General features: G+C 38.6%; 1 protein-coding gene across 1 annotated transcript in view; it reads right to left on the bottom strand.

Moving 5' to 3' along the window:
* Window positions 1-217: 217 nt before the first annotated feature.
* The window catches only part of SLAIN2 (SLAIN motif family member 2), a 44305-nt gene continuing 17095 nt past the window's right edge, over window positions 218-27427 (bottom strand). Inside the window, exons 4-10 of the mRNA XM_026846974.1 lie at window positions 22557-22721; window positions 20959-21120; window positions 19350-19709; window positions 16809-16946; window positions 11667-11744; window positions 6611-6929; window positions 218-2848 (exon numbers count right to left, since the gene is read on the bottom strand). Coding sequence (XP_026702775.1) covers window positions 2782-2848; window positions 6611-6929; window positions 11667-11744; window positions 16809-16946; window positions 19350-19709; window positions 20959-21120; window positions 22557-22721 — 1289 coding nt within the window. The 3' untranslated portion in view covers window positions 218-2781. The remainder of the gene's footprint in view (window positions 2849-6610; window positions 6930-11666; window positions 11745-16808; window positions 16947-19349; window positions 19710-20958; window positions 21121-22556; window positions 22722-27427) is intronic.

The raw sequence follows: 27427 nt of genomic DNA, 5'->3' as shown, positions 1-27427 counted from the left end.
CCTCTGTATGTCAGTGAAATCAGATTTCACCCAAATACAGCGTTGTACTCAGTTCATGAATTATGCGGGCAGAAGCTGATGTTGGTAACTTCTGGAAAACTGAGTATGGTTCTTGAAAAATAACCCAACCAACAAAAAAAAGACCTAAAACAATACCCTCTAAATTTCTAAAAGCTTTTAAAAATGATTTGTTATAAAAATAATGATCCAGGAAGAATTTAGTGGTAAGAATATTTTATATATATTTTTTTTTACATTTTTAACACTTACAAAAACATTCAAACACAAAAAAATTAAATAACTTTGGAAGCAGAACAAGTCCTTCTGCCTACACACATACAACAATTCCGAGCTGTTGGCACAAAAAGTAATCCACATTCATAAAACCCTTACTACTATATCAAACATAAGTTAAGTAAATCATAGGCACTAGTTTATCAAATCTGTATTTCCACACTTCTGCAATAAATTTCTAAACACAGAGCCCCGTGATTTCCTGATATCAATAAACTGGTAACGCACAAAGGCTTTCTAGTAAACAGACAGTCTGTCTTCTCAGGAAGTCATTCGCTGTACTACAGGGGAGAACAGCAGAGAAAAGAATCCTTATAAAACTTAAGCTGACCTTACCCGAGTGATGAATTACTTAACTTAAGGAAACATACACAACAGTTTGATGCAGCCATGATAAAACCCCCAATATTGTCACCTAAACTGACTTTCAAAATTTAAAAGTCAAGTGATAAAATCCACCAATTAAAATTCACCTTTTTTTCAATGAAGACTGCAGCATTGCTTTGTAAAATGTTGAAATGTTGAAATTCGGGCTTTAGTGAGGTTACAGGCATTTGATCTAGTTCTCTCTTCTGTTTAATCGTGACATGAGACACCAACATCCATTATCTGTGCCAGTGAATGACCCAAGAGTAGATTAGTGGTATGTACTGGTCAACTGGTGCAAGGTAGTTTCTTTACCCCTGCTGAAATCTTACTGAATTACAGTATATTTGATACCCTGACTTCAGAGTCTCAGCACAGATCTTGGTCTGGAGTGTGAAGTCATTCATCAGCCCAAAGCTTGCTTGAGTTATTAGAGCTGCAAATTAGTCTCCACTCCTTCCTATTTGGCTTCTTCCAAGTCAAGTAGTATTGCATGGCTTTTCATCCAGGAATATGTTAATGCTGGCCTAAAACTCAAGTGGTAGAATTTCAGGGTTAGTTATCCTCCTAGTGGTGGGAGTCAAAATACACCAGCAGTTCCAAACTTGGATACTAATGGGGCTGAAGGCTACCTACCATCCAATGCAACCTGTAGTGTTCGTCAGTCATTGCACAAAGGAGATACCGTTCACATTCTCTTACTTCATCAACTGTACATCCAAAATACTGAAAAAGCTTCAAACAAAATCCCTTCCATTTAACTAGTCCCACCCAATACAACGTTACAAATGTTTGCATGATGTCTTTCAAAACAGAAAATAATGGTTCAAATGCTAAATATATGAGTTGTTCTGAGAAAAATGTGTTAAGAGTAAGTCAGAGCCACCAGAGGAATTTAATAGCTTGTAAACAGACATAGCAGGTTTCATACTCTGTTACCAGTAATGTGAGATACACATATGTAAGGCAAGGTACACATTTAAACACACTTACATGGGCAATTATCTTCTGTAAAAATATTTACAATTTAAAATAAACCAATTTAAAATAAATGGATGAAAGTAAAAAAATAGGATACAGAAAACTCCCTCATACCATGGAACATCACCTAAATGAATATCATTTGGCATCAACTCATTACCTTAAAAATTTGTATGTTACAAGTGCATAGTTGTGTTTCCTTCTCCTTAACTATCAGCATTTACAGTTGCTCCAGGCTGCAAGCATAGTGGTGTGGTGTTAGAACAAATTAACATAAAACTTGTTCTTTCCTTGTAAGGAAACCTGCTGTAAAAAAAGTTTTTCCCAAATAGTGAGCCATGTGTTAAAAATGTGGCTACAATAGCAAAGGCCATCTTTCCTGAGCCAGGAACGTTAAGGTTAGAAAGATTGTACAACTGATACTAAGCCCTTTTGGCAGTCAAACACATAAGAGCATGTAAAGCTGATAACATAGGAAAGATGCAATCTATACTATTGCATTTGGGTGTGTCTGCTACATTCAAAACCTTTCATGTTAATAAAAGCCATGGCTACTACTTACTATTCTGCCCAATCCTCCAGAGTAACTTGTGACTCTTTCTGAAGGATGTACGTACCACTTTCCACAATGAAAATCTCACGTAATTGTTAAAAGCAATGTTTCACTAGCACTGTAGCAGTCTGCAATCAGAATCTTGTTTCAATAGTACATATTCACCAATCTTTCTGCTGAATTAAAACAGGCTGAAAACTATGTTTTGGGCAATGTAAGTTGACTGTTATACTTGCTGTTTTTCAAGATGGGCATTTCTTTGGCATTCGTTAGGTTTCTGCCCAGACATCGGCCACTGTCATAAATGCTCACATTGATACATTTTTAGCAAGCAAGAAAAAAAATCCAGAACTGATAGCAATTTAATGTAGAAGTGATTGTGTCACCACCAAACATCTGATGTTAGATGTCATTAAAGTGCTGCTTTATAATCTCTGCCAGTTTGTGCTAATTAGAGACAGAGAGGTCTGGAATTTTGACAAATCCCAAAAGTCAGTCACATCTGAACAGTTTGTATAATCAAGCTGTCTTTTAGCCTGGTGAGGAAGCATCCATGAACACTGGAACTTTGCATTAAGTTTTGCAGTTCAGTAGCAGCCATCTTTCCAACTCTCGTCTTTCACGTTGCCATAGGTTTTGGGAGTGGGTAATGATCTAAAATAAAATTAGATATTTTTTAGTTTCGTACATAATTGCTGAAGTCTCAAAAGAATGTAAACATTTTATAAGTAGTTGAAATACACACTTTACTCATTTACTTCTCTGCAATACAGCTTATTTAAACCCCAAGTATTTTTTCAGGTTCTGTGTGTTGTATCTTGGCAACCACCATGCCAGAAAAACATTTACATAGACAGAAAACTTTGCTATTATACCCTGTGAGAATACAAACTTAATCTGCTGCCACCTAAAAATAGGCCATTTTTTTTCCAGTGATGTATGAACAGGAAAATCCTTGTTTAGAGTATTAAATTTTGCTTACATTAAAATCTTGACATTCATAGATACTTCATTATTGCGTGGTACACAGATGCTGCATTATGTACGTAAAATTTCAAAAAAAGCTGTTTAATAAAGTGGAACACTTTTCTCTAAGAAAAGTCACAATTTGGGCAACCACACTTTGCTACTACTGAGAACTTCCTGTCAGAAACCAACTGCTTTTTATTACACAAAGTTTCATACTGCTGACAGTGCAGACTCAGACTGCAAAACAGTCAATACTGTGACAGCCACTTGTCATTCCTGTGCCCAACACTCACTGCAGAACAGAACTCTCCCACTTTGCTATTTATGGCTGGTTTGTCTTTTTTTACGGTGATGGAGACCAACTGTTTATCCTTTCTGTTTAAGGAGATTCTTAGTATTTCTCATGGATGACTGCTTTTTTTTTTTTTTCTTTTTTCAGCTGGCTTCCACTTGATACCTTCAATGAAAATCACAGAATTGTCTAGGTTGGAAAAGATCTTGAAGATCATCCAGTCCAACCATTAACCTAACACTGACAGTTCCCAACTACACCAGATCCCTCAGCGCTATGTCAACCCAACTCTTAAACACCTCCAGGGATGGGGACTCCACCACCTCCCTGGGCAGCCCATTCCAACCCCTAACAACCCGTTCTGTAAAGAAATGCTCCCTAATATCCAGTCTAAACCTTCCCTGGCACAATTTGAGGCCATTCCCTCTTGCCCTATCCCTTGTTACTTGGTTAAAGAGGCTCATCCCCAGCTCTCTGCAACCTCCTTTCAGGCAGCTGTAGAGGGCGATGAGGTCTCCCCTCAGCCTCCTCTTCTCCAGACTAAACACCCCCAGTTCCCTCAGCCGCTCCCTGTACGACCTGTGCTCCAGACCCTGCACCAGCTCTGTTGCTCTTCTCTGGACACGCTCGAGTCACTCAATGTCCTTTTTGTAGTGAGGGGCCCAAAACTGAACACAGGAATCGAGGGGCGGCCTCACCAGTGCCGAGTACAGGGGTCAGATCCCTTCCCTGTCCCTGCTGGCCACGCTATTGCTGACACAAGCCAGGATGCCATTGGCCTTCTTGGCCCCCTGGGCACACTGCTGGCTCCTGTTCAGCCGGCTGTCAATCAACCCCCCCAGGTCCCTCTCTGACTGGCAGCTCTCCAGCCACTCCTCCCCAAGCCTGTAGCGCTGCTGGGGGTTGTTGTGGCCCAAGGGCAGCCCCCGGCATTTGGCCTTATGGAAACTCCTCCAGTTGGGCTCAGCCCATGGCTCCAGCCTGTCCAGGTCTCTCTGCAGAGCCTCCCTACCCTCGAGCAGATCAACACTCCCACCCAACTGGGTGTCATCTGCAAACTGACTGAGGGTGCACTTGATCCCCTTGTCTAGATCATCAATAAAGATGTTAAACAGGAGTGGCCCCAAAACCAAGCCCTGGGTTTTGCCAGGAGAATGCTGTGGGAAATGGTTTTCAAAGGTAAACAACATCCACAGCCTTTCCCTCATCCAATAAGCAGGTCGCCCTCTCGTAGAAGGAGATCGGGTTTGTCAGGCAGGACCTGCCTTTCATAAACCCATGCTGACTGGGCCTGATCCCCTGGTTGTCCATTATATGACCTTTAATGGCACTCGAGATGTTCTGCTCCATGACCTTCCCTGGCACCGAGGTCAGACTGACAGGTCTATAGTTTCCTGGATCATCCTTTCTGCCTCTCTTGTAGATGGGTGTCACATTTGCCACCCTCCAGTCCCCTGTTAGCCATGATTTCAGGTAAATCATGGGCAGCAGTCTGGCGAGCACATCTGCCAACTCTTTCAGCACCCTTGGGTGTCACCCATCTGGTCCCACAGACTTGTGTGCATCCAAGTGGTGTAGCAGATCTCTGACCACCTCCTCTTCAACTGTGCTGACCTCAGTCTGCTTCCCCTTCCCCATCTCCCAGCTCATGAGGCTGGTGTCCAGGGAACAGCCAGTTCCACTGCTAAAGACTGAGGCAAAGTAAGCGTTGAGCACCTCAGCCTTTTCCTAATCCTTAGTTACCATGTTTCCCTCCGCATCCAGTAAGGGAGGGAGATTTGCCCTAATCCTCCTTTTGCTGTTAATGAATTTATAGAAACTTTTTTTTTTATCCTTAACAGCTGTAGCTAAGTTGAGCTCTAGCTGTGTTTTAGCTCTCATAATGTTCTCCTTGCATAGCTTCACTACATCTTTATAGTCTTCATGGGAGACCTGGCCCCTCTTCCAAAGGCATTAGATTCTCCTTTTGTTCTTGAAATCCAGCCAAAGGTCCCTGTTTATCCAGGCTGGTCTCCTTCCCCACCTGCTTGTTTTTTGGCACACGGGAACAGCCTGCTCCTGTGCCTTTAAGACTTCTCTCGAAGTATGTCCAGCCTTCCTGGACTCCCATTTCCTTCAAGGCAGCCTCCCAAGGGATTTTGTTAATCAGTCTTTTGAACAGTTAGCCTGCAGAAGTCTAAAGTGGCAGTTTTACTAACCCCTCTCTTTGTTTCTCCAAGGATTGAAAACTCAATCATCTCATGATCACTGCACCCTAGACGGCCTCCAGCCTTTACCTCCCCCACAAGCTCTTCCCTGTTCACAAGAAGCAGGTCCAGGAGGGCACCTTCCCTGGTCAGCTCACTCACCAGCTGGGTGAGGAAGTTATCCTCCACACATTCCAGGAACACATCAGCATGGCATTAAGAACACATATGCTACATTACGCATCACTGCCTTCTGATTCTCCTGAAGACAAACCATCCATGTAGCATTTCCAGTTAATACTTGGTTTCTCTTGCAGTTTTCCAAAACACTCTGACATTAAGCAATTTCTACAGTTTGGTGTTAGCACAAAGGTTATGTTTAAGCTGAAAATTGTTTTGTCCTGTGAGTTAACTCCATTGATTTCTATGTCAAGTTTAGCAAATGCTATGGATGCCTCCTCTGTTCTCATGTGTCTTCCTTCCTAAAGTTTCTGACTGCCCAAGGAAAGAAACTGTTCTCACCCTGATACCAATGCATGACTTAAAAATTACAAGAGGAAAATAGTTCTGATTTCAGGATGTGTCACTTTGTGGTACAAATGAATTTTCACTTGCCAGCTATGGTGGTACAAATGTATTTTTACTTGCCAGCTATATTTTGATAGCTTTTTACCACATCCAGAGAAATTCCTACTGCCTTTTCAGCTCAGACTAAGACAGTTTATTTACTTAGTTCAGTATCTTTCATTATTTATTTCACCTTCACTATCTAAGTCAAGAACCTTTGTCTCTCAGTTTTGCTTCAAAACTGTTTTGGAAACACAGGCAAATATGTCACACGAAGGTCTCCACTTCCACGCTAAAGACCTTGAAATCAAAATGAGAATTACAGGAAGGAGCAGCACAAATACACAACATACAAAATTCATTATGAAAACTTCAAACTAAGACCACCTGTCACATACTCACCTGCGAACAGGCTGTGCAAGTTTGCTGCGAGGCACTGGGATACCCCCTGTAGAAGGGGCACTGGGTCTGGGCAAACCACTCCTCATCCCTGCTGTCCCTGCCGGTCTGGTAAGAGTAGTACTGTTAATACTGCTGGCAGGGCTTGGCAAGCCTGAACTCTGGGCTGCAAGAGGCCCTGGTGAAGAACTACTGTGTGTCAGTTGTGTGGCTTCTGGAGAAGCAACTGAACTGGGTCCATGGTTACTAAATGCTTTCACTGGTTGTCGGAGAGCTAGGGGAGATGGTGCTGCAGGTGAGCGAAACTTACTTGAAGAAGGTACTGGAAAATAAAATACAGAAGTTACTTTCAAGCTTAAATTACAGTATAACTGAAATTAAACCCAGGAAATTATGTGAATATTCAAACAATATGGAATGTATAATGGAATACAGCCAATCAAGCAGCAATGAGAAACAGGAATTCAGATGTCCTCTTTGTCATGTGTTTTTGATATCATAACTTTAATTTGCTTACTAAATTCTTTATTTATCTGGATTTATAAGTAATACTAGTAAGTCTCTAACCATTATATCAGTCAAGTCAAAAGAAACAAACTTATTTGTTAAGAAGAAATTTAACTGTTTCAGAAACACATGAACCTAATTCCCATCCCTGAAAGAACATCTTGAAGAATACAGTAGTGTCATACAGTCCCTAAATAGATTCAAAGTGTTTATTAGCCTTCAATGATGAAATGTTGAGTGCACTGCATCGTGTTTCTTTTATGCTGTTCTTTTTAACCAAATCCATTGAATTCACCTAAAGATATAGTCATGTCCCAGATTTATTGTATGATAGGAAAAAAAAAAAAAAGATAGGATCAGCCAACCCCCAACACCAAAGACATTAAGGTGCTGCTATGAAACTTAAACCAGTCAACTATAACAATTTATAGCCTTCCTCTTCTTACAAACATTATCTAAATTATCAGTATAACTAATATCTGCATTCAGATACTTTGTATCTGAGTTCGTATGTAAGGTCTTTAACAAATCCTTTTGGAGAAAGGTTAATAAGCCAAAATATTCAACAGTTTGTCAATAATGCTGAACCTTAAACACAATTCTTCACAAGTATAGGAAATATTTTCAAATTATACATAATATATCACTAAAGAGAACACTTAAACTAATCCATCATCTTAATATTTAAATGAAATTTCACCAGCTTTTCAAACTGTTTAGGGTGGGTCAGTAACAGTCAACAGAACACAATCAAATCAATCAGGAAAGTAAAACAAAATCCTATTTATATTTATATTATTCACTATATTAGTGAATTTGCACAAACTAGTCTTTACTCCACTAAATAAACTTTTTACACAGAGACCAAAATTGGGTCCTCTTTGACACATGCTGTACATAAAGACGACTGCCCTTCACATATCTACAAGGTAGATCTAGTAAGAACATGAGTGAAAGACCAGTAATGACAGAAGTGTGGCATCCTAAATGGAGTACAGAGGAAGTGGTAGTTTTCAGGTTGTATTTTGAAGCCGTTTCTTATAGGGGATGTCTAGGAAGATTAATACATTAATCATTGCAGTTGTGAACTGCATTGGATTCCTTTCTGGATTATCCAAGAGGGCCTTGCCACTGATAGCAATATCAAACACAGCATGAAGCCACTCATAGGAAAAGCTGACAAAAAAGGTGGCAGAGATGTCAGCAATACATGACAGTTGGTAAGTAGCAAGGATAATAAATAAAAATTCTTAAAATAAAAACCTTGGCGTCAAGCCAGAAGATGGATTAAGGAAAGCTTTAACAGCAGAATGACTGGACAAAAAGAGCAGGAAAGTGCTCATATTAGAAGTTTTTAAAATGTGACATTGCCTGTAACATTGGTACAACGAATGTGGAGAATTTCCAAGTGATTCTACAGTGGGATTCTACATAGGGAGCTTTTATCACCAAAATTCTCATTACAACACTTTCTTGGAACACAAATACAGCATCATGTTAGCAGCTGACTAACAGAGCAATGCCAGTGTATGAGAACTGAATACAGCTTTGGGCGTCTTACAGGTACAACAGGGAAAAGGGTTGTAGTTACAGATAAGCAATGGAAAATTGTAACTGAAGAAAGCTTGTCACATTCCCAGTGAAACTAAGCATCCAGTAAATTAGTCCTCTCCATTCTCTCCAGTTTTCTGTTGACCATATTTCACCATGCTTCCAACTTGAGCTGTCAATTCATAAAACGCTTCCTGTCAGCACAGCATTACAGACATTGCTGAGAGCTGTATTCATTCATGTACATAAAGGAGCGAATTGTCTTCTAACATGCTGTGATCTCCAAAGCAGTCTGCATGATGCAATCTCTGGCGAACTGCCTAATAATTCTGCTCTACACAAAGAATTTTGTCTTAGAGCACTTCTGGATATTTAATAAAACTCAGTTTGGCCTATTTGTAAGACAGGACCACAAAGAGCGAGGTACTGCCTTAGTCAAAGACCATCTGATAACTGTATACCCATTGTGCAGTATTTAGCTGATCCATGTTTAATAAAAACACATAAACATGTAAGGGTAGTGCTTAACAACTTTTTACAGCTCCACCTCCTTAGAATCTAAGCAACTAGAACCAACTACAATTAAAACATCTGGCAACAATAAAAATAAATGGCACTGTGCAGTCACAACATTTAGATTTCCCACCCTCTCTGGATTCTGTCCTTGACTGTGGGCAGGGAGCAAGAGATCCCCACCTGGCAAAGCAGGATGCTGTGAAGCTAGAACCTTATCTGGCCTGTACCACAAGGCCAGCTGCTGCACACCACTTGAAACCAGACTCAATTCTAATGCAGCTGTGAAATCAGAACCATTGTGATGAGATGATTCCGACTGATATGAAACAACAAATGAGGTAAAATGATGGGAATCAATAACCTGTCTGTCATCTCGGCACAGGAAAGACAGGATCTGTTGGAACGGGTCCAGAGGAGGGCCACAGAAATGATCAGAGGGATGGAGCACCTCTCCTATGAGGAAAGGCTGAGAAACTCGGGGTCAAGAAGAGAAGGCTCCGGGGAGACCTTATGGTGGACTTCCAGTACTTCAAGGGGGCTTACAAGAAAGATAAAGACAGGCTTTTTAATAGGGCCTGTAGCAATAGGACAAGGGGTTTTTAACGGTTTTAAGCTAAAAGTGGATCGATTTAGACAAAATATAAGGAAGAAATTTTTTACGATGAGCGTGGTGAACCACTGGAAAAGGTTGCCCAGAGATGGTAGATGCCTTATCCCTGGAAACATTCAAGGTGAGGCTGGACAAAGTTTTGAGGAACCTGATCTAGTTGAAGGTGTCCCTGCTTACTGCAGTGGGTTTGGACCAGATGACTCAACCATTCTATGATTCTGTGATCTGAGTAATACTGGATTGCTGCATAAGCCTTAACAAATCTGTTACTCTGAGATAGTTATTTGAATGTATTTTGGACTGTTTTACACAAGATGGTAAAAAAAAAGCCAACTCTGTGTCAAGCTATGTAATAAACAGTATTTTAAGAAACTAAAACCAATTGTTCCATATAGTTATTTGTTCTTTGGAAAAAAAGAGTATTGTTTCATTACTGCATAATGCTTCTATACTCATGAGAGTCTCAGAAGCAAGAAAATCAACACATCAAGGACTATAAAATAGCAAATAACAGAAAAGGACATGTTGGGCCCTCATCTGCAGTGAGGAAGGACAGCAACTATAAACTGGAATACAGAGCCAGCAGTGCAACATGCTTGGTTCCTCATTCTCTAAGGTTTAATAACATTTTACAAATATAAACTCAAGGAGAAGATAATTTTCTGTACATTTCCACAGCTCCAGACTAGGCCATTGACCTAATAAAGTGTTCCAGATATCCTGATGAAGGTAAAGACATGGCCAACTGGAAAGAGAGCATGGAAAGCTTTGCAGAGGAATTGCAATGGTGGTCTTATGCCCAAGCAAAACATTGAGAGAACTTTTCTCTATTTGGTATGAAATGTTATGAAGTGTTAGAGATCTCCTATTAAGCCATGTGAATCTGTTTCAAAGTCATTATACTTTTCTAAAACTTTCTGCATGGAATGAAGATGACTCAAAGCAGTTAGCATTGTTAAACCTGAGAGAAAAGCATGCATTTTGTCAGCCACCCTCAGTATCTGCATAAAGGGCTCTTATAATCCTTAAAGTATTTTAGCATATATGGTGCTTACGAATTGGTCTCAAGGGAGATATGATCTTTAAAATGAGATCTTCTAGACCGTAATACACAACAGGACCAACTATGCTTAAAACCAAAATCATGAAATTGAGTCAGTGTCACATACAGGTCTGCCAGAATTAATTAAAAAGCAGTTGAAACTTGTCTAACTGGATTAGAGACTAGAAATAGATTTCATTTTCTTCACAAAAATAAGTCAACTTCAGCTGTTATCAAACTGGATTATATACAATAATCTCCAGTTCTTTGAGGAAAAAAATACATATCTAAATTACTGTATGTTGAGGTTAATCTTCCATTTTCGAGCGGAAAAGAGAAAGCGCAAGTACGTGCGTAACAAGTTGCCATTCTACGCTTATCTTTTTAAGGATAAAGTCATTAGACTTTGTTTCCAGAACAAAGGATAATATTTTCACTTGCCAGCATATTTTTGCACAATCAAAAAAAGAACAATTTTTACAACTTGTTTTAAAAACTGTATTTTACAATTTTAAAAATTCCTATCCAAATGTTGCCCTAATGAATATGGATTCAGGAGTCTGTTTTTCTAATCCAGATTTCCTGAATAACGCTGGAAGTCACCAGTCCTTGGATTTTATCTCAAAATCCAATTTAATACTTTTTTTCCTATATAATGCAGTGTTGCATTTTTACTGTTTAGACCAAAAAGTTAGCTTTCATACAGAAAAGATCACTTGGTTAATCTTGACATGCAAGAGCAATTTTATTAATCTAGAATATGTGAGATTTAATGCAGGTGAACAATTATCTGAGATTTGCTGGAGCTTGATAAGAGGTTTTAAGTTAATTACCTCCTTTTGTAGATGGAGTTTGAAGAAACTGTTTGGTTTTGAAGGCAGCACGAGGCAAATTTTTCTGCCTTTGCAGAGCTGTTGAAAGACAAGAAGTGTTATATTTGTCTAAGAAGATAAGAAAATTTACTGGGAATTTCAGAATTGCATCCAGTTGTGAAGCATCAAGAAACAGAGTGAGTAAAACACTCAAAAAGCTGTTATGACACTGGGAGCAGTGGGTTTTTTTAAATGATGCTTGCTCTTAATGGCAAAGAGTTACAGAGAAGCGTGTCAGAAATTCTGCAGTGCAAAATGCGCGGATTCTGTAAGAATAAAGCTTCCTGCAGGGCAAAAAGCCCAGAAAGGCAAAAACAAATTAATACACCATAAGGGAGAACAAGCCACCTAGCAAACATGCTACAGCAATATGAGTGCAAGATTAGATACAAAGATGAAAATTAAACTGTCATGTTTGACCTAGCAAGCCTAAACTTTTTATTCTAAAGGAGTTGTGAAATAAATACTCTAACACTATACAAAATATAAATCTTTGTTTAAATGTGATCATCATATAAACAAATTGTATTCTTCAGTTATTAAAACAGAAGCCATTTTGAGAGAGGTCTGTTTTTTCTCTCTTCAAACTTACAATGAAGACATAACACTAAGACTTATCAACTGCCAGCATGGAGACAGCGTTACAGAAACTTTTTTATTGCTCCTTTAGCTCCTATATCCCCTGACTTTTTTCTAGTAATGTTCAAGGGCTGAAACTGCCTTGAAATGAGCTCACTACCTACCAGTTACCAAGAGAGAAGACAATGTTCCAAGAGCTGCAGGATCTTGGCAAGGAGAGAATTACCTATTGCCAGAAGGAACGCATCGACTCAGCGTATTTTCACCGCAGTGTATTTAAGGGAGAAAGGAGGAAAGTAGTTAATGAAATAAAGCTTTGCCTACACAAAGGCTTCTTAAAATGATAATGTATGAATAAACATTTCTTCTCACCTCAGTGTATGCAGTTTATACCAGCATAAAACTGATTGCACTAGCAAGGCTTATTTCCATAGTTAGGAGGAAGAAAGATGAAGGTACAGCTGTGTATAAAGACCCTGACCCCGAGTAAGGAAGCTCAGTAATCCTATCACTAATTGGTGATTATCACCATGAAGAAAAGGGAAGAACAGTTAGAATTCTAATAATGTTAAGCTAATCCTTTTCTAAACTTGATAGTATATAGTAATTGCGACCACCTTTCCTATCATTCAATCAGTGCAAAAATCACAATTTTGTGAACTACTCAAAATTCAGAATTTTATGAACTATGAAAGAAATTCATCATGTGTTTTATCTTCATTCTGAAAATACGACTAGGTAGTCTATTCATTTTAGTCTTAACTAAAAAAATGTAACTTTCAACAAACAGCAAAAAGGAATTAAACTGTTTATAAACTATCATGATAACGTGCTGCCTGTGTCTATTAAGAATAAAAAAACTAGTCCTTCTACCAACTAGAATCTAATGCAAAAAAGCACGTGGCAATATGCAATTCTTACTCAACTTCTGGCACATGGCCTTGCTATAAATTTTTTTAAGGCATACCCATGAACAGCCAATCAAGCACAGTAAGATGTTTAAAAATGAGCACAATTCCTAGGAATTTAAATGAGGCAAACTACTGGCCAGAGTGTTTCTGTCCACAAGTATTCCATTATACCAATTTTTTACTGAATCAGTGTTTTTGTTATACCACACAAAATTAAAACCAGCTTCTTCCTTCATATTTATTTTCTTGAATTTAGTCTGCCCCAGTTAGATTTAAATATGCTACTGTACATGGCACTACGTTTCTTTCCCCATCATTATTTACACTGCTTGCAAGTCAGAGATGTGGGATGATATGGAAGGGATTAAAAATCTCTGTATATCAAATTACTTCCTTCTCCATGGAGACTCCAGGAAAAGAGACGACTCCATAGCTGAACAATTCTGTGCACTGAATCACTGAAAAGAACTTCAGGCAATGCAATCTGAGCAATGCTGAGAAAGCATGCAGTTTGAGATAAGCGTGGAGTACGTCCTGATCCACACTATTTGCTGCTCTTGAAGTGCTCTGTACGCTACCACATAACCTGTCACAAATGGTGCATGCTAAACACACGTAGTTATGTGTACTTCTCGTCAACTGAGCTGGAATACTCAGTTTCCTCAAAGCATACACTTTCCTTTTACTCTGAACATGCCAAGCAGCTGGATCTTGGCAAGCAGACTAGTGACTTTCTTGATAGTTTGAACAACGTACGTCTTAGCCCTTCAAAAGAATATTACATTTACCCCTGCTTAAAGATTTAACATCTGTATGCTAATAGTGCCAGGTAAGTACTGAAGTATCGCACGCAATCCACTAGAAAGCACGTAGCTACTATGTGGAAGCCACTCTAGAAGTTCTACAGCTTTGCACAATCTATGTGGTATGGGACCCAAATACAGTGACTTCCTGTCATTCTAACACTCTAAAATCTAAAAGATACCTATTCTTTGGAGAACACAACTATTACTGTACTTTCCAGTGTTTTAAGGTGAAATATTTTATAGCTTTCATATAAAAATGTACTTTCTGCATAATGGCATGGAGAATCAGATGTAAATGAAGATTCAAATAGTTACAGCTGCTATTTAATTCACTCAATCTCTTTTCAGAAAGAATTTGGATTTTTCACTACATTACAGCTAAAACTTAAAACACCAAATGTTTTCATGTTTTACAGTTGTACCTCTAAACATATTAAAGTGTCTTTGCTCTACTCTTTAAGCAAGCACGTACTTTTTGCCTATGTACCATAACAGGAATTGTCTTTTCAGAAACTTACTGGATTCCTAGCTCATTTTTGAATGCCAGCAACCATAGCAAGTTCAGTATTGCAGCCACAGCAAATGTGCAAGTAAATTATGAACAGCAGATCTTTGACAAGGAGAAAAGTAGTGACCTTGGGTGGCAAGCCAGCATCCTTGCAAAGGTAAGCTCATGCAAAACTAGCAGGTATATGAGGAAGCTTTGAATCCCAAGACCCAGAAGTCATTGCCAAGGGAAAACAAAAATTCATTGCAATTTAACAGTGCTTTATGCAAGGTGACAAAATATAAAATCAATAAAACAAAAAGTATACAATAAAAAGGACACAATTCTGGAATTTTTTATACAATGTACAGTTTTGCAGAATTTTTTTAAATCCAGACTAAGCAAAGATACTTACATATTGACTTCATACACAAACCGTTTTACGATTGTCAATAGCAAGACTCTGACAAACATCTGTAAGAGCAGGGAAACTGTAAAAGCTAGAAATCTGGGCTTTATTAATTATATTTAACTTACATTTAAATGTAAGTTCGTCTAGAGTGGTTCACATTTGGGGAAATAGTCTCATGAAAGGCAAGTAGATTTACCTAGTAATTGCTGTGATTCTTAATGCATCCACAAGTTGAAAAAAATTAGGTATGTATAAACACAAGAAACAAGTCACACTACTTTGGCTCCTGCAATGATGTAACTCACTAAATACTGAATATTGAGACTTCTGCTGTCTGGTCTTTCCATAAATATTAACTGTGAATATATTTTTAATACTGGAAATAGCCTTCTAGCCAACTATGCTTCCCTCTTTGCTCTTCCCACTTCACTCAATTTTAAAACATCAAATAAAATCTGTACAAATTTTTACTAAAAATTTTTTTCCATTTTCCTTCAGGTCATTTTGATTATTCATCCTATCACAAAAATAACACAGTTGGAGAACTGCTATCCAACTGCTCTATAGTTTGATAAGCCTCCCTAACAGAAAACAGTCCTGCATTTGAACTACACACATGCCCTTTCAGTTGTCAATCCCACCTTCTGAGTGTTTACGGATAGTGGAAGAAGGAGACAAGGTGAAAGGATGCTGGGGTAACCTATATGAACAATCACAAGGTCACACTAACTTCTTTTGGCTACAGTATCACACACCTGGAACTGACTGTCCATATGACCCTTACATCTGGTCTGAGTCACTACAAAGATAGAAATCTTGTAGTCTTTGGCATGGTCTGTATTCCGTATTCTGTATTTGGTTGCATTAACACACTGTTTTGAAAGGAGCAGTTAACAAGGCCAACTAGGTATGCCAGTATGCCTTTACTGTTCAGTGGGTTAAAAAAAAGTATTAAATTTCATTCACAAATGTTATCTTCCATTTCCCATCAAATATTTAGATTACCGATAAACTTTTATCATAGAACTTGTATAACCCAAAGCTCTACACATAGTAATACTCATAATGTGTTCTGCCCTTGAAAATGTCACACAGGATTATTAAATTCTGAAACTTGTTTTAAAATAAAATGGTTAGGAAACATTTAAACAAGAGGAGCTGTCAATATTGACATATAAAGAAGCACTGAATATTTCAGTTTCATTTACTTTGGCTTCTTTAAGGTCACCATTTTCAAGAGACTTGTGAGATTAGGAGTAGCATTCTCATTTCAGTTCACTTTTGGACAAACTAGCAGCTACTAGCCCAGCAACAGGCTAATTTGTTCCACGTGACACAGGTTCATGCAAACCTTTTCTAAGTAGTAACTGATACTTAAAGAAAGTAAATAAAATCTGCAACCAAATATATAATTTCCAGGTGACAATTCAAAAGAAAAGGAACAGCAAACAAGGGTTGAACTTGTATTAATGTTTTCAGATCAGGTTTCACTAGTTTAAAAAAAGCAGTAAACATCATCTAGGTATGTATTTCATAGCCTAGTATATTTTTGTAGTCTGAAAATAAAATTCAGAAGTACAAAGCCTTACACTTTCTGTAAATCACAGAAATAAATAGGTTCTGAAATGTCTAACTACTATATAAAGAGTATAAATAAATAGTATAGTTAGATATACTTCTATATATACTTTTATAAAAATATGAATGATACCTTAATAAGAGATTAGGCATTCTTTGAATTTAATCAGTACCAGATTTTGTGTACCAGAAAAGCAGATTCACACAGATATGATTAAAAAATCAAGATTAGCATCTCCAGTGTGGCATGCAGTGTTTCTCTTTGCCATGAAACTGGAAGACAGCTGAGTACCATCACTTAATTCTGAAATATACACTGAAGGTACTTACTGGCTGAGGCTTGAGGTTGAATGCGAGGTATTCCTCCATTTGGCACTTGGAAGTTTGAGTCACTTCTGCTGTTTTTCACAGACTCAGCTTGGATGTTAGATGTCCTGGACAAGTTTGGAAGACTACGCCTTAGTTTTTCTGTACAAAATAATACAAAGATGCCATAACATGTAGACTGATGCTGGACAAAGTTCATGTTATGAACCCATCGTTGGACCTCAATTTTAAGCAACACAAAATGTTAGCTATATAAAACTACACTGCAATTTAAAAGCCTATTTTGTTACATTACATTTTTTCCATTATCTTGAATTAAAGTCCTATATTATTCTCAGATCTATCACATCAAAATATTCATATGAAAAAGCAAGCATGTACATTTTTCACCTGTGGTGAAAAAAAGTCAAGCATAGTGAGCTTTGAAACTGAAACATATCTGGATTATGATTCTCTGGGTTTTGTCCTACTGTTAAAGAAATGTAATAGGCAAACCTAATTTGCAGTTTTGCACAGTTTTCAAAGTCTTTACCTAGAAAGTTATTTATATTATAAAAATGCTTGCCTGAATAGTAAAAACACATAGTTATTATCTGAGTCAATTTTGGGCACTACTCAGTCCCCTCTCAGAACATTACATAACAAATAACAGCCACCCACTTGGAAAGAAACCCTTCATACACAGCATTCAAAGTTACTAAGTGTCCAGTTATGCTTCATCTTTCACATATGACTTGACTATCTATTCAGCTAATACTGGTTCTTCAAGGGTCTTCTAGAATCTGTTCCACTGCTCACAGACTACAAAAAGATGCCATTAAGTATTTCTCAAGTCTAATGACATTCCGTGTATCTCCAACCCATGCACAGATGGGTTGATGACGTACTTTGGACAGGAGACTGCAGATGCCTTGTCAGGATGAGTGGCCATCCTGATTCTGTAGAGGGATGCAGGAAAGAAGTACGCTAACCATGCAAAAGCACTAAAGATGAAAACAAAAGTAAGAGTCTTCATAGGCTGAGTATTCCTATAAGAGACTTTGTGCACTTAGTAGTTCGGATTGCTTTGCACTGCAGTTGGTACACTGTTGAACCCTGGCAACCAAATTTCCCTCTAACCATTCTAGAAACAAACTTTTTTCAGCTGCTGCTGCATCAACTCTGAATATCCAAGCAACATTCAACTGCACAAAAATGGCAAGAGAATTCCTTGGAAGTGTTTCAGAAACACATGACTGCACATTCTATTTTGATCCCTCTGGTATGTGGGATACCAGCTTTTGGTACCTTGTCTCTTATGGGATATTTTTGTTGCCACTCATCTAGCATGCAGTAAGACTTTCACGAAACCCCAGAAAAGAATAAGAAAGGAATCCTCAACTAAACCACAATATAATTGATTAGCTTTTGCATTGTCCTATATACTTAAAATTTCCCCAAACCATGATTACTAGATGAGACTTGAGCTAACCTTTCCAAAGATATTCTTGAATAGCTACTTACATTTGCAGGATCATCCTCCCTGAAAGTTCTAGCCTAGCACACTGATTTTTCTGGATTAAAACTCTAAAATTTCTTAGACAATGAAATTCCGTAACTGGCATAGACTGCTTTACTATGGGGCAGTGGGGGAAGGTGGGGGGTGTGGTGGAACAATAAAAATCTCAGAAAAACAGTTTAAAAATTCTTTTCTACATCATCTATACTGCAGACATTTTGCATCCATCTTACCTGAAAGATGAAAAAAAAATAAGGTAAATTCTTCATATCTAAATGTATATTAATTCTGAATTTTACATTTTATTTGCCAGATAACAACTACATTTGTTAAAATAAAAATAAGCTTCTGAAATTTCAGCCTAGTTAAAGGAGTTTCTGCCAGACTGCGCCATGAAAAAGTACATTCAAGAAGGAAAATCATATCAGGATTACCTTATTTTGTTCTATGTCAATATAGTATAATTGTGTCATGCTTACTGCAAGCTTGATTTTTTGTTATGAAGCAGTTTGCACAGTTTTGAAATATCTAAAACATCCAACAAATGCATGGCTTCAGTAGTAATAAGGTTATGTTCATGTTCAAACAGTTCAGAGTCCTGCACTGCCAGAGAAAGCATTCAACTATCTCACAAGCTACAAGCATGCATAAATTGCCATGTTACTCTAATCTGGCCGCATTACTTCCCCTGCATTTTACTCTGTCGTCTGCAAGGCCTAACCCTACTGCTGAATGATAGCTTCCCTTGGGCTCTGCCTTATTTTAGTGCATTTGCCTGCCAAAGATAGAACTCTGTCACCATGAAACTCAATTATGTGCAGAGTGAGTGGATAACATTTAAAACAAATATAAGCCTATCAACTCATGAGACTGTAAGGGTTCCTCAGCAGAATTTAAGCTTTGCTTGCTCTGGTTTTTCTTCAACAACTCTGAGACTAAGCAATGATCTTACACAGGCTTATAGTTTTAGCACTGCACACTGACCAAAATCCTTTACAGCAACTAAGCAACTACTTGTGTAATGAGTTTGAGGCAGAGCTCTTTACCTTCACTTTTGACACTACTAGTCTGCAAATCTGTAGGATGGCCTTGAAGCGAAAGACGAGGTTGCTGTAAACGGCTAATCATAGGTTGGGGTGACACTCTACTGTATTCTATGCTTCGAGCAGGTGATCGGGAGCGAGGTGAATTCCTTGGAGATTGTTTTGGTGAAGGCCAGGGAGAACTGCGAGGTGACGGTGAAAACCTGTTAACAGCAGGGTGCACTGCATGATGTGTGCCATCTTCTTCATCTTCTAAACTCTGCGCGTCGAGCTCCTGATCACTGAACGTGCCTCGCCTTGTAGAATTGCAAGAAGAACCAGAACTACGCCGAGAAGCAGATGCTGCATACTCTTGCCGGAGGCCTGGCAACAATGAGAATATTGTTTACTTGCTTCCAGCCCACAGATAGTTTAAACTAGAGACGGTGCATACAAATATCTACCCAGTGCTCAAACTCAGGTTTGACTCACCTTAACTCCTTTTATTTGAGGCATTAATTTCAGATTAGTACCAAAAAAAGTTATCTACCAGCTGATAGTGTCATGAAAACAAGTAGGTGACCTCATTCCTTTCCCTACTAGAGCAATCATCAGTATATGTGTGTTGTGTACTTGTTCATCTCCTCTCCCAGCCTGGATGCTAGCAACACAGGCCACACCTTAATTTTGATATCATGTAACATCCTATAACAATTATAGCAGCCACAATGAAGTAACTCTTACAACGTATTAGTAAATGTAATAAAAAAAGCTATATAAGCTACTCCTAGAGAAACTAGAGTTGTTAGACCCGTGGTCTCTGAAGTGGGGTGCACCCACGAAATAAAATTTTGTACTACTAATAAAACAACATGTTTAAAATTGCATTTATTTGTTCATATCATATATATTTGCATCTTATTTATATATTTATATCCTAGATCTTTATCTTATCCTTTTAAAATTTATATCTTTGTGTACATTTCTGTATTTTTATGTAATATATTAGTAGAGCAGTACATGTATATAATTTATGAAGAAAATATACATATATTGGACATTTGGTGTTTTTTTTCACTGATAGGTGTACACAATAAAAAAATTCTGGAGACGACCTAGTTTGACAACTGAAGTTACTAACACTTTCTGCAGTCTCAGAGGGACAAAAAGACAAAGTCTCAACAAAAACTATATTAAAAGAGACACATCTATACAGGTGCTTTTTTTAACTATTCTTTGCTATACTGACTTTACATTTTGGCGATTTAAACAATGGTTTAAGCACTGATGTCAAGAAGACTGGATTATATCAGGAAGGCACATATCTCCTGAGAAGACTGGTGGCAGGCAGTAGTCCAGTCTAACAACCATCCTTTTAGCATATGTTACAAATTCATACTCTCTCTAGCATTTCTTTTGTCCACTGTTCCTAAAGAACACTTCTGCACAGCAATTTTCCTTCCTTATCCTAGAGGCAGAAATCCCTAGCCAGCCTTCTCAGAAGAACCACATTTGTACAGCCATAGTAGAATCTATACCCCCCTTTTCCATTCCTGCTAAGCAAGCGCTACTGCAGTTATTCAATAAAAAAAACAAGATAAAGTGCTCCACTTTCAGGATGGAAAATACTTACTTTCTTCCTGCATTCGTGCTAAAATTTGCACATCTGTAACATCATTTAGCTTGTAATTAGACCCAATAGAGTCTTCATCCATCTCTGATGCACTTAATTCACTGTCCAGAGAGGACTGTGGACTAAGTGGAGGATTTCTATCTGTTGAAGTTTTAAGATGACCTAAGGAAACAAAAGTAATAGGAAATGTTAACAAAAAAAAAAAAAAAGGGGGGGGGGCGCAAAAAGGCAAGCTGTATTTCCTTTCCTAGTAAAAGGACCAGCAATCTGAAAACAGATTATGACAGAGACACTGCATCTGACAGACCATTTGAAACATTTGATTGTGAACCTAGGCTGAAAATACAATTTACACAAGCAGAGCTTAGCCATTACCTTCTAAAAATGAACAACTTCATAAAATCATAATAGTGGCAAAACAAATTAATGACATATCATCTCGTCCACCTGTACCAAATTTCAACAGTTGTGAAGTCTGCACAGCTCTTACAGAAAGAGCAGCTGCATACCTATTGCATTTTTGCTTTCAGTCTTGACTCTGCATGCTACCTTGTAAGACATGTTTGATTATATCTTTTTTAACAATAAGGACTTGATCCAATGCATATTGATTCAGTTTGGAATGCTTAATATACAATTTATCTGAAAATACTACCTATTGTAGGCACACCCCTTTGTTAAACTGTAACATACCAGGAAAACCTCTCATTTGCTGCCTTCTGGCTGACACCCCATGCCAGTTACATTTCACCTCTGTCCTGCAGGCAGATAGAGCACCGTAGTAGCACACAATGCAAAGCAGAGCTACTTGGATTAAAACAAAACCTGGGTAATAGCTCTAGTGAATATACTGCAGTGCAGGCTTCTCTTCACAAGCCCACAGTGAACAACAGATAACTTGGATTGTCAATGCAATGTTTTTTCATCTTTCCTGTAAGTTAACTTCAGCTAAAGTAATAAGTCAATATTCTGACTTCAGAGCAGAGATGCTCCAGGCATCAGTTTTTCTGATGCAAAGAAAGTGTCTCTGGTGCAGGGTAAGGTCAGAAAACATTGCCAGAAGTTAAAAGTTTACATTGATGGCTGCAAAGCCTCGTGGAATGCTTTTTAATTAACATACATGCTTCTTCCTTAGATCATATTGTTCACATCTTGGAAGAGCTGATAAATACATTGCATACCAAATGTCTCAGTTAACAAATAATATGGTAGTTGGAAAGACTTTACAACTACCAACACCTAACCTTTAAACACCCACTATGCAACTTAGGTCCCAGCCAATTCCAGAAGCTGCTTAGGTATTTTGGGACTTCACAGAACTAACACTACATGCTTTGGTCTAACTGCTAGTATGCATCAAGGATTTTAGGGACATGGACATCCAGAGAAAACTTTTTAAATGTATCTTCGACCTGAAAGTCTGTTAAAAGCCTTCCTTAAAAGGCTTAGACACTGCATGATGCAAACATCCTACAAAAGACTGACAATTTTTGGTGTCTTTCTTACTCTAGTTCAATGTAAATGTAGTCTATTTAGGCACACATTTTTAAAAGGAAGAGGAGGAAGAAGAAAGGGAGACCAGACACTCACACACTTACCTGAGGTACCGGGAGGTATAAGCTGTTTCACTAAAGCAGATTTCACCGGTGTTGAGGAGGGAGAGTTGAAACCACTGCTGTAGGGGCTACTAGTATTTGGGCTATATGAGCTCGCATAACTGACTGCACTGAAAGGGCTGCTGTACAAACTCTGTCTCTTGAGAGCTGTATGAAGGAGAAGGAAAGTAACAAATTATACTGAAGGAACCAGTGAAAAACGAATACTAAATAATTAAATCACACTGAATATATCATTATGCAGTTCAAGTAGCATGTTTCAGTCACCAAGAAGTTTTTCAACTAATTTCTTCATCTCCTAGGTACAACCATACTGTGGAATGAGTGGGAGAAGAGAGCAAGACAAGATAGCAATGAGTACTTCCTTCGTAAAAATCAGATCAAAGATTACTACGACTGATCTCTTCAAGATGTTCAATTTAGACTTTGGAAAGGAGGAGGAAAGCAGCAGAAAGACAATACTAACTAAGCCACACTAACATACATCCTATGCCCAGTTAAATACAAACCAGAGCACACCATGAAGTCTGGTTGTCCGGAATTCAGACTTCTCTAGATCACACAATATTTCAACAGTAACATCAAGACTGTCAGAGAACTAAGCAATATCACCTACAAAATTCCCCAAAGCATATGCTAAAATGAAAAACCATTAGGCATGGCAAATGCTTCTTTTTGTATTTCTGGGTACCATGAACCTACTGGGCACAATAGAGCAAACTGACTGTAGGATTATTCCCTTCTGTAGAGCTCCTGTTCCAATGATTTGGGATTTTTATGTCCATGGGCTTCAATGCCATATAGACTATAAGATCTAAAATTGATTACTTTCCTCTGTTATTTATTGTATGTATTTCAATGCTGAAGTATTTTCAGATAGATTTTTAATCACTGGCAAACATTTTCAGTATGATACTGCAATTTCCCTAGTTGCCAGGTGTATGATTTGTACAGTTACTTAAATTACTATTTTGTTGAGAAATTTACATTTTATTTTAATGTAATAGAAAATGGAACTTCAATGGGACCAAGGGACTTTGGGAAAAATCAGTTCCTTCGTTGCTGAAAGTATTTTATACCAAACAATTTTATTTTAACAAAGAACAAATAAGTTGCAAAACATTAAACTGAAAGCTAGAAATCCAGACTTTATGGTATGTAAATCTATATTAGATTAAGTTGTAGCTCACCTAACAGCTAGAAACTAAACTCTCTTTAAGGTATAACAGTATTGAAGCTATGTACATATACTATAAACTAACAATAACAGGCCTGGCAAATGTATGGCAGTACACTCAAGAAGTTCTAAAACAAAAAGGCAGAAATTAAGCTATTCAAAGAATATTGTGTGATATTTCTGTTAGCGAAAAAAAGCTTCAATCAGTACAGTAATAATTAGGCTACTGATAGTAGTGGACAAAAAAAGAAAGGAATGGAACTCTAATTTGTTTACTAAATATCCTTCTATTCAGTTTAAGTTTTTTTGTTTTGACATTACAAGAAGCCAAAAGAGACTACAGTTGCACGAAATGCTGCTTTCAGCAGCAAAGCCTGCTTCAGCTCCTCCTCCCACCTCACTTTGCTCTTGGTCACTACCTCCTCAGTTGTTCAGTACAAGCAACAGAGGGGCTTCACTATTATCCAGCCTACACTAAAGTGAATTTAGGTTAAAAACATCTAGCATATTTTAACTGATTGCATCAATTATTTAGCTTTTAGTAGTGCCCCCAAAAAAGTATCATCCAACCAAATGGATGACAGAATGCAGCATCTCTTGCTGCAAATGACAATTAAAAAAAATCCCTAAAATTTAAGTCTGAAAATAGTTCTTTATTTCATACTTGTTACACAGATGAGTGTTTTAAAATATTAACCACAAATTAGAAAACAATTGTACTACTATATAACCTTTAAAACAGGCTCTTTGTACATAACAATACAAAATATTTGAGCACATACCGTTTTCTTTAAATGAAAGAAAGCATACTTTTTTTATGTATAAGAAGTATACTCTGGTACACAATGACTCTTTACATAGTACAGCAGTTTTCATTCTAGCTAATGTGAACTTCCACATGCCTCAGCACTGGATTTTTCCCCAGAAGAAAGCTGGATTCAAACTCTTTTTCTGGCCTAGAATTCCTAAAGTTTTTCCAACTGGGATTTCTGTAACTTAGAAAGACATTACTATTTTTACAACAACTAGAGATATGGTCTTTATTAGGAGTGTCAGACAACATTAATAAGACAGATAACTCATTTTAACATTAAAATTATGCTGTATTAGATGAAAAATGAGCTTACAAAAGATTATACATAAGCTTTCAAAACACTAGAGAGAAGAGTTAATGATGACCATTTTTCTTTTAATGCAAATTTTCTTTTATAATCTTCAGAAACAGTATGCAGCATCTAATTTATTTTAGTCAACATTTGGTTAAATTGGTCTTGAATCTCTCTTTTGCTCCAGAAAACAGGAATAGAAAAATTTGAGTGCAGAAAACTGATGCTTAGGTGGTTCACAAGGTCTACTGTGTGATTTTCCCAAATGCTAGAGACCTGATATTTATTTTTGTTACAATTAGGTGACAAATTTATTCTAGCAGTCCCCATAGTAATTTAAAACAATCATTAGTGAAGTCTATCATTGAGAACTAAGTTAGCTAAATAACGGTAGGTTTTAAACAAGCTCAACCACAGAATCATAGAATGGCTTCAGTCAGAAGGGACCTTAAAGATCATGTAGTTCCAACCCCCCTGTCATGGGCAGGGACACCCTCCACTAGACCGGGTTGCTCAAAGCCCCGTCCAACCTGGCCTTGAGCACTGCCAGGGAAGGGGCAGTCAAATCAGGGCAACCTGTTCCAGTGCCTCACCACCCTCACAGTAAAGAATTTCTTCCTTTTATCTCATCTAAATCTACCCTCTTTCTGTTTAAACCCATTACCTCTCAACTTACCACTACACTCCTTGATAAGGAGTCCCTCCCCATCTTTTCTGTAGCCCCCTTTAAGTACTGGAAGGCTGCTACAAGGTCTCCCTGGAGCCTTCTCTTCTCCAGGCTGAACAACCCCAACTCTCTCAGCCTGTCCTCATAGGGGAGGTGCTCCAGCCCCCTGATCACCTTCATGGCCTCCTCTGGACCCACTTGAGCAGGTCCATGTCCTTCTCATGTGGAGGCCCCAGAGCTGGACACAGTGCTTCAGGTGGGGTCTCATGAGAGCAGAGTAGAGGGGCAGAATCATCTCCCTTGACCTGCTGGCCACACTTCTCTTCATGCAGCCCAGGATATAGTTGGCTTTCTGGGCTGTGAGTGCACATTGCCGGCTCAGTCAGTCTTCCATCCACTAATACACCCAAGTCCTTCTCCTCAGCGCTGCTCTAAACCCACTCATTGCCCACCCTGTATTTGTGCTGGCGATAGCCCTGACCCATGGGCAGGACCTTGCACTTGGCCTTGTGGAACTTCATAAGGTTTACACAGGCCCACCTCTCCAGCCTGTTCAGGTCCCTCTGGATGACATCCCTTCCCTCCAGTGTCAACCACACCACACAGCTTGGTGTCATTGGCAAACCTGCCGAGGGTGCACTCAATCCCACTGTCCATGTCACCAACAAAGATGTTAAACAGCCCTGGTCCCAACACCAGGCCCTGAGGAACACCACTGCTCACTGCTCTCCACTTGGACATTGAGCTGTTGACAGCTGTTGAGTGTGACCATCCAGCCAACTCCTTGTCCACTGAGTGGTCCACCTGTCAAATCCATATCTCTCCAATTTAGAGACAAGGATGTTGTGTGGCAGTGTCAAATACTTCATACAAGTCCAGGTAGATGACAACAGTTGCTCTTCTCTCAGCTACCAGCGCTGTAACCCCATCACAGAAGGCCACCAAATTCATCAGGCACGATTTGCCCTTAGTGAAGCCATGTTGGCTGTCACCAATCACCTTCTTATTTCCCATGTCTCCTAGCATAGTTTCCAGGAAGATCCACTTCATGATCTTCTCGAGCATAGGGGTGAGACTGACTGGCCTATAGGTCCCCCAGGTCTTTTTTTTTTTTCCCCCACTCTTTAAAAATAGGGGTTATATTTCCCCTTTTCCAGTCAGCAAGAACTTCACTGGACTGCCATGACTTCTCAAATATGATGGATAGTGGCTTAGACACTTCATCTGCCAGTTCTCTCAGGACCTGCAGATGCATCTTGTCAGGTCTCGTGGACTTGTGCACCTTCAGCTTCCTTAGATGGTCTCACATGATCTTCCCATACAGTGGGTGGTTCTTCATTTTCCCATTCCCTGACTTTGCCTTATGCATCTTGGGCAGTATGGCTGAAGCCCTTGCCAGTGAAGGCTGAGGCAGTAAGTCACTGAGTACCTCAGCCTTCTCCATATCCCAAGTTACGAAGTCTCCCTTTCCCTTCCAGAGAGGGCCACAATGCTTAACGGATCAGTCAAACTTACTCAGAATAGAAAATATGACAGTTTTTACACATACAGCCACACAGTTCTCCCACCAACTATACTGATCACACATTTGATTTCAAACATTTAAATAAAAACGCTGCTTCAGTAAAAACTGCAGTATGACCAAAGTTACTCTTTTCTAATTCTGTACACCTACATTTTAAGAAAGCGTCTCTTCCAGAAATTCTTTTGCCTAGTACTTCTCTGTTCCTGCTATTGCTTTCTTGATGTGCTCTACCCCTATATGATTTTAGGCCACCATGTGGTGGAAGCCATAGTTTCCAGCCAACACAAAATGCACTCTCACACTTTTCAGCAGGGACTTGAGGCATGACTAAGAGAGGTCTTTGCACCAGACTATATCTAAGGTTCCCGCCAGTCTGAA

This window comes from Athene cunicularia (genome assembly GCF_003259725.1).
Source record: "Athene cunicularia isolate RWA chromosome 4 unlocalized genomic scaffold, athCun1 chr4_part1, whole genome shotgun sequence".
Taxonomy (NCBI): Eukaryota; Metazoa; Chordata; class Aves; order Strigiformes; family Strigidae; genus Athene; species Athene cunicularia.
This window is presented reverse-complemented; position numbering and strand designations above follow the sequence as displayed.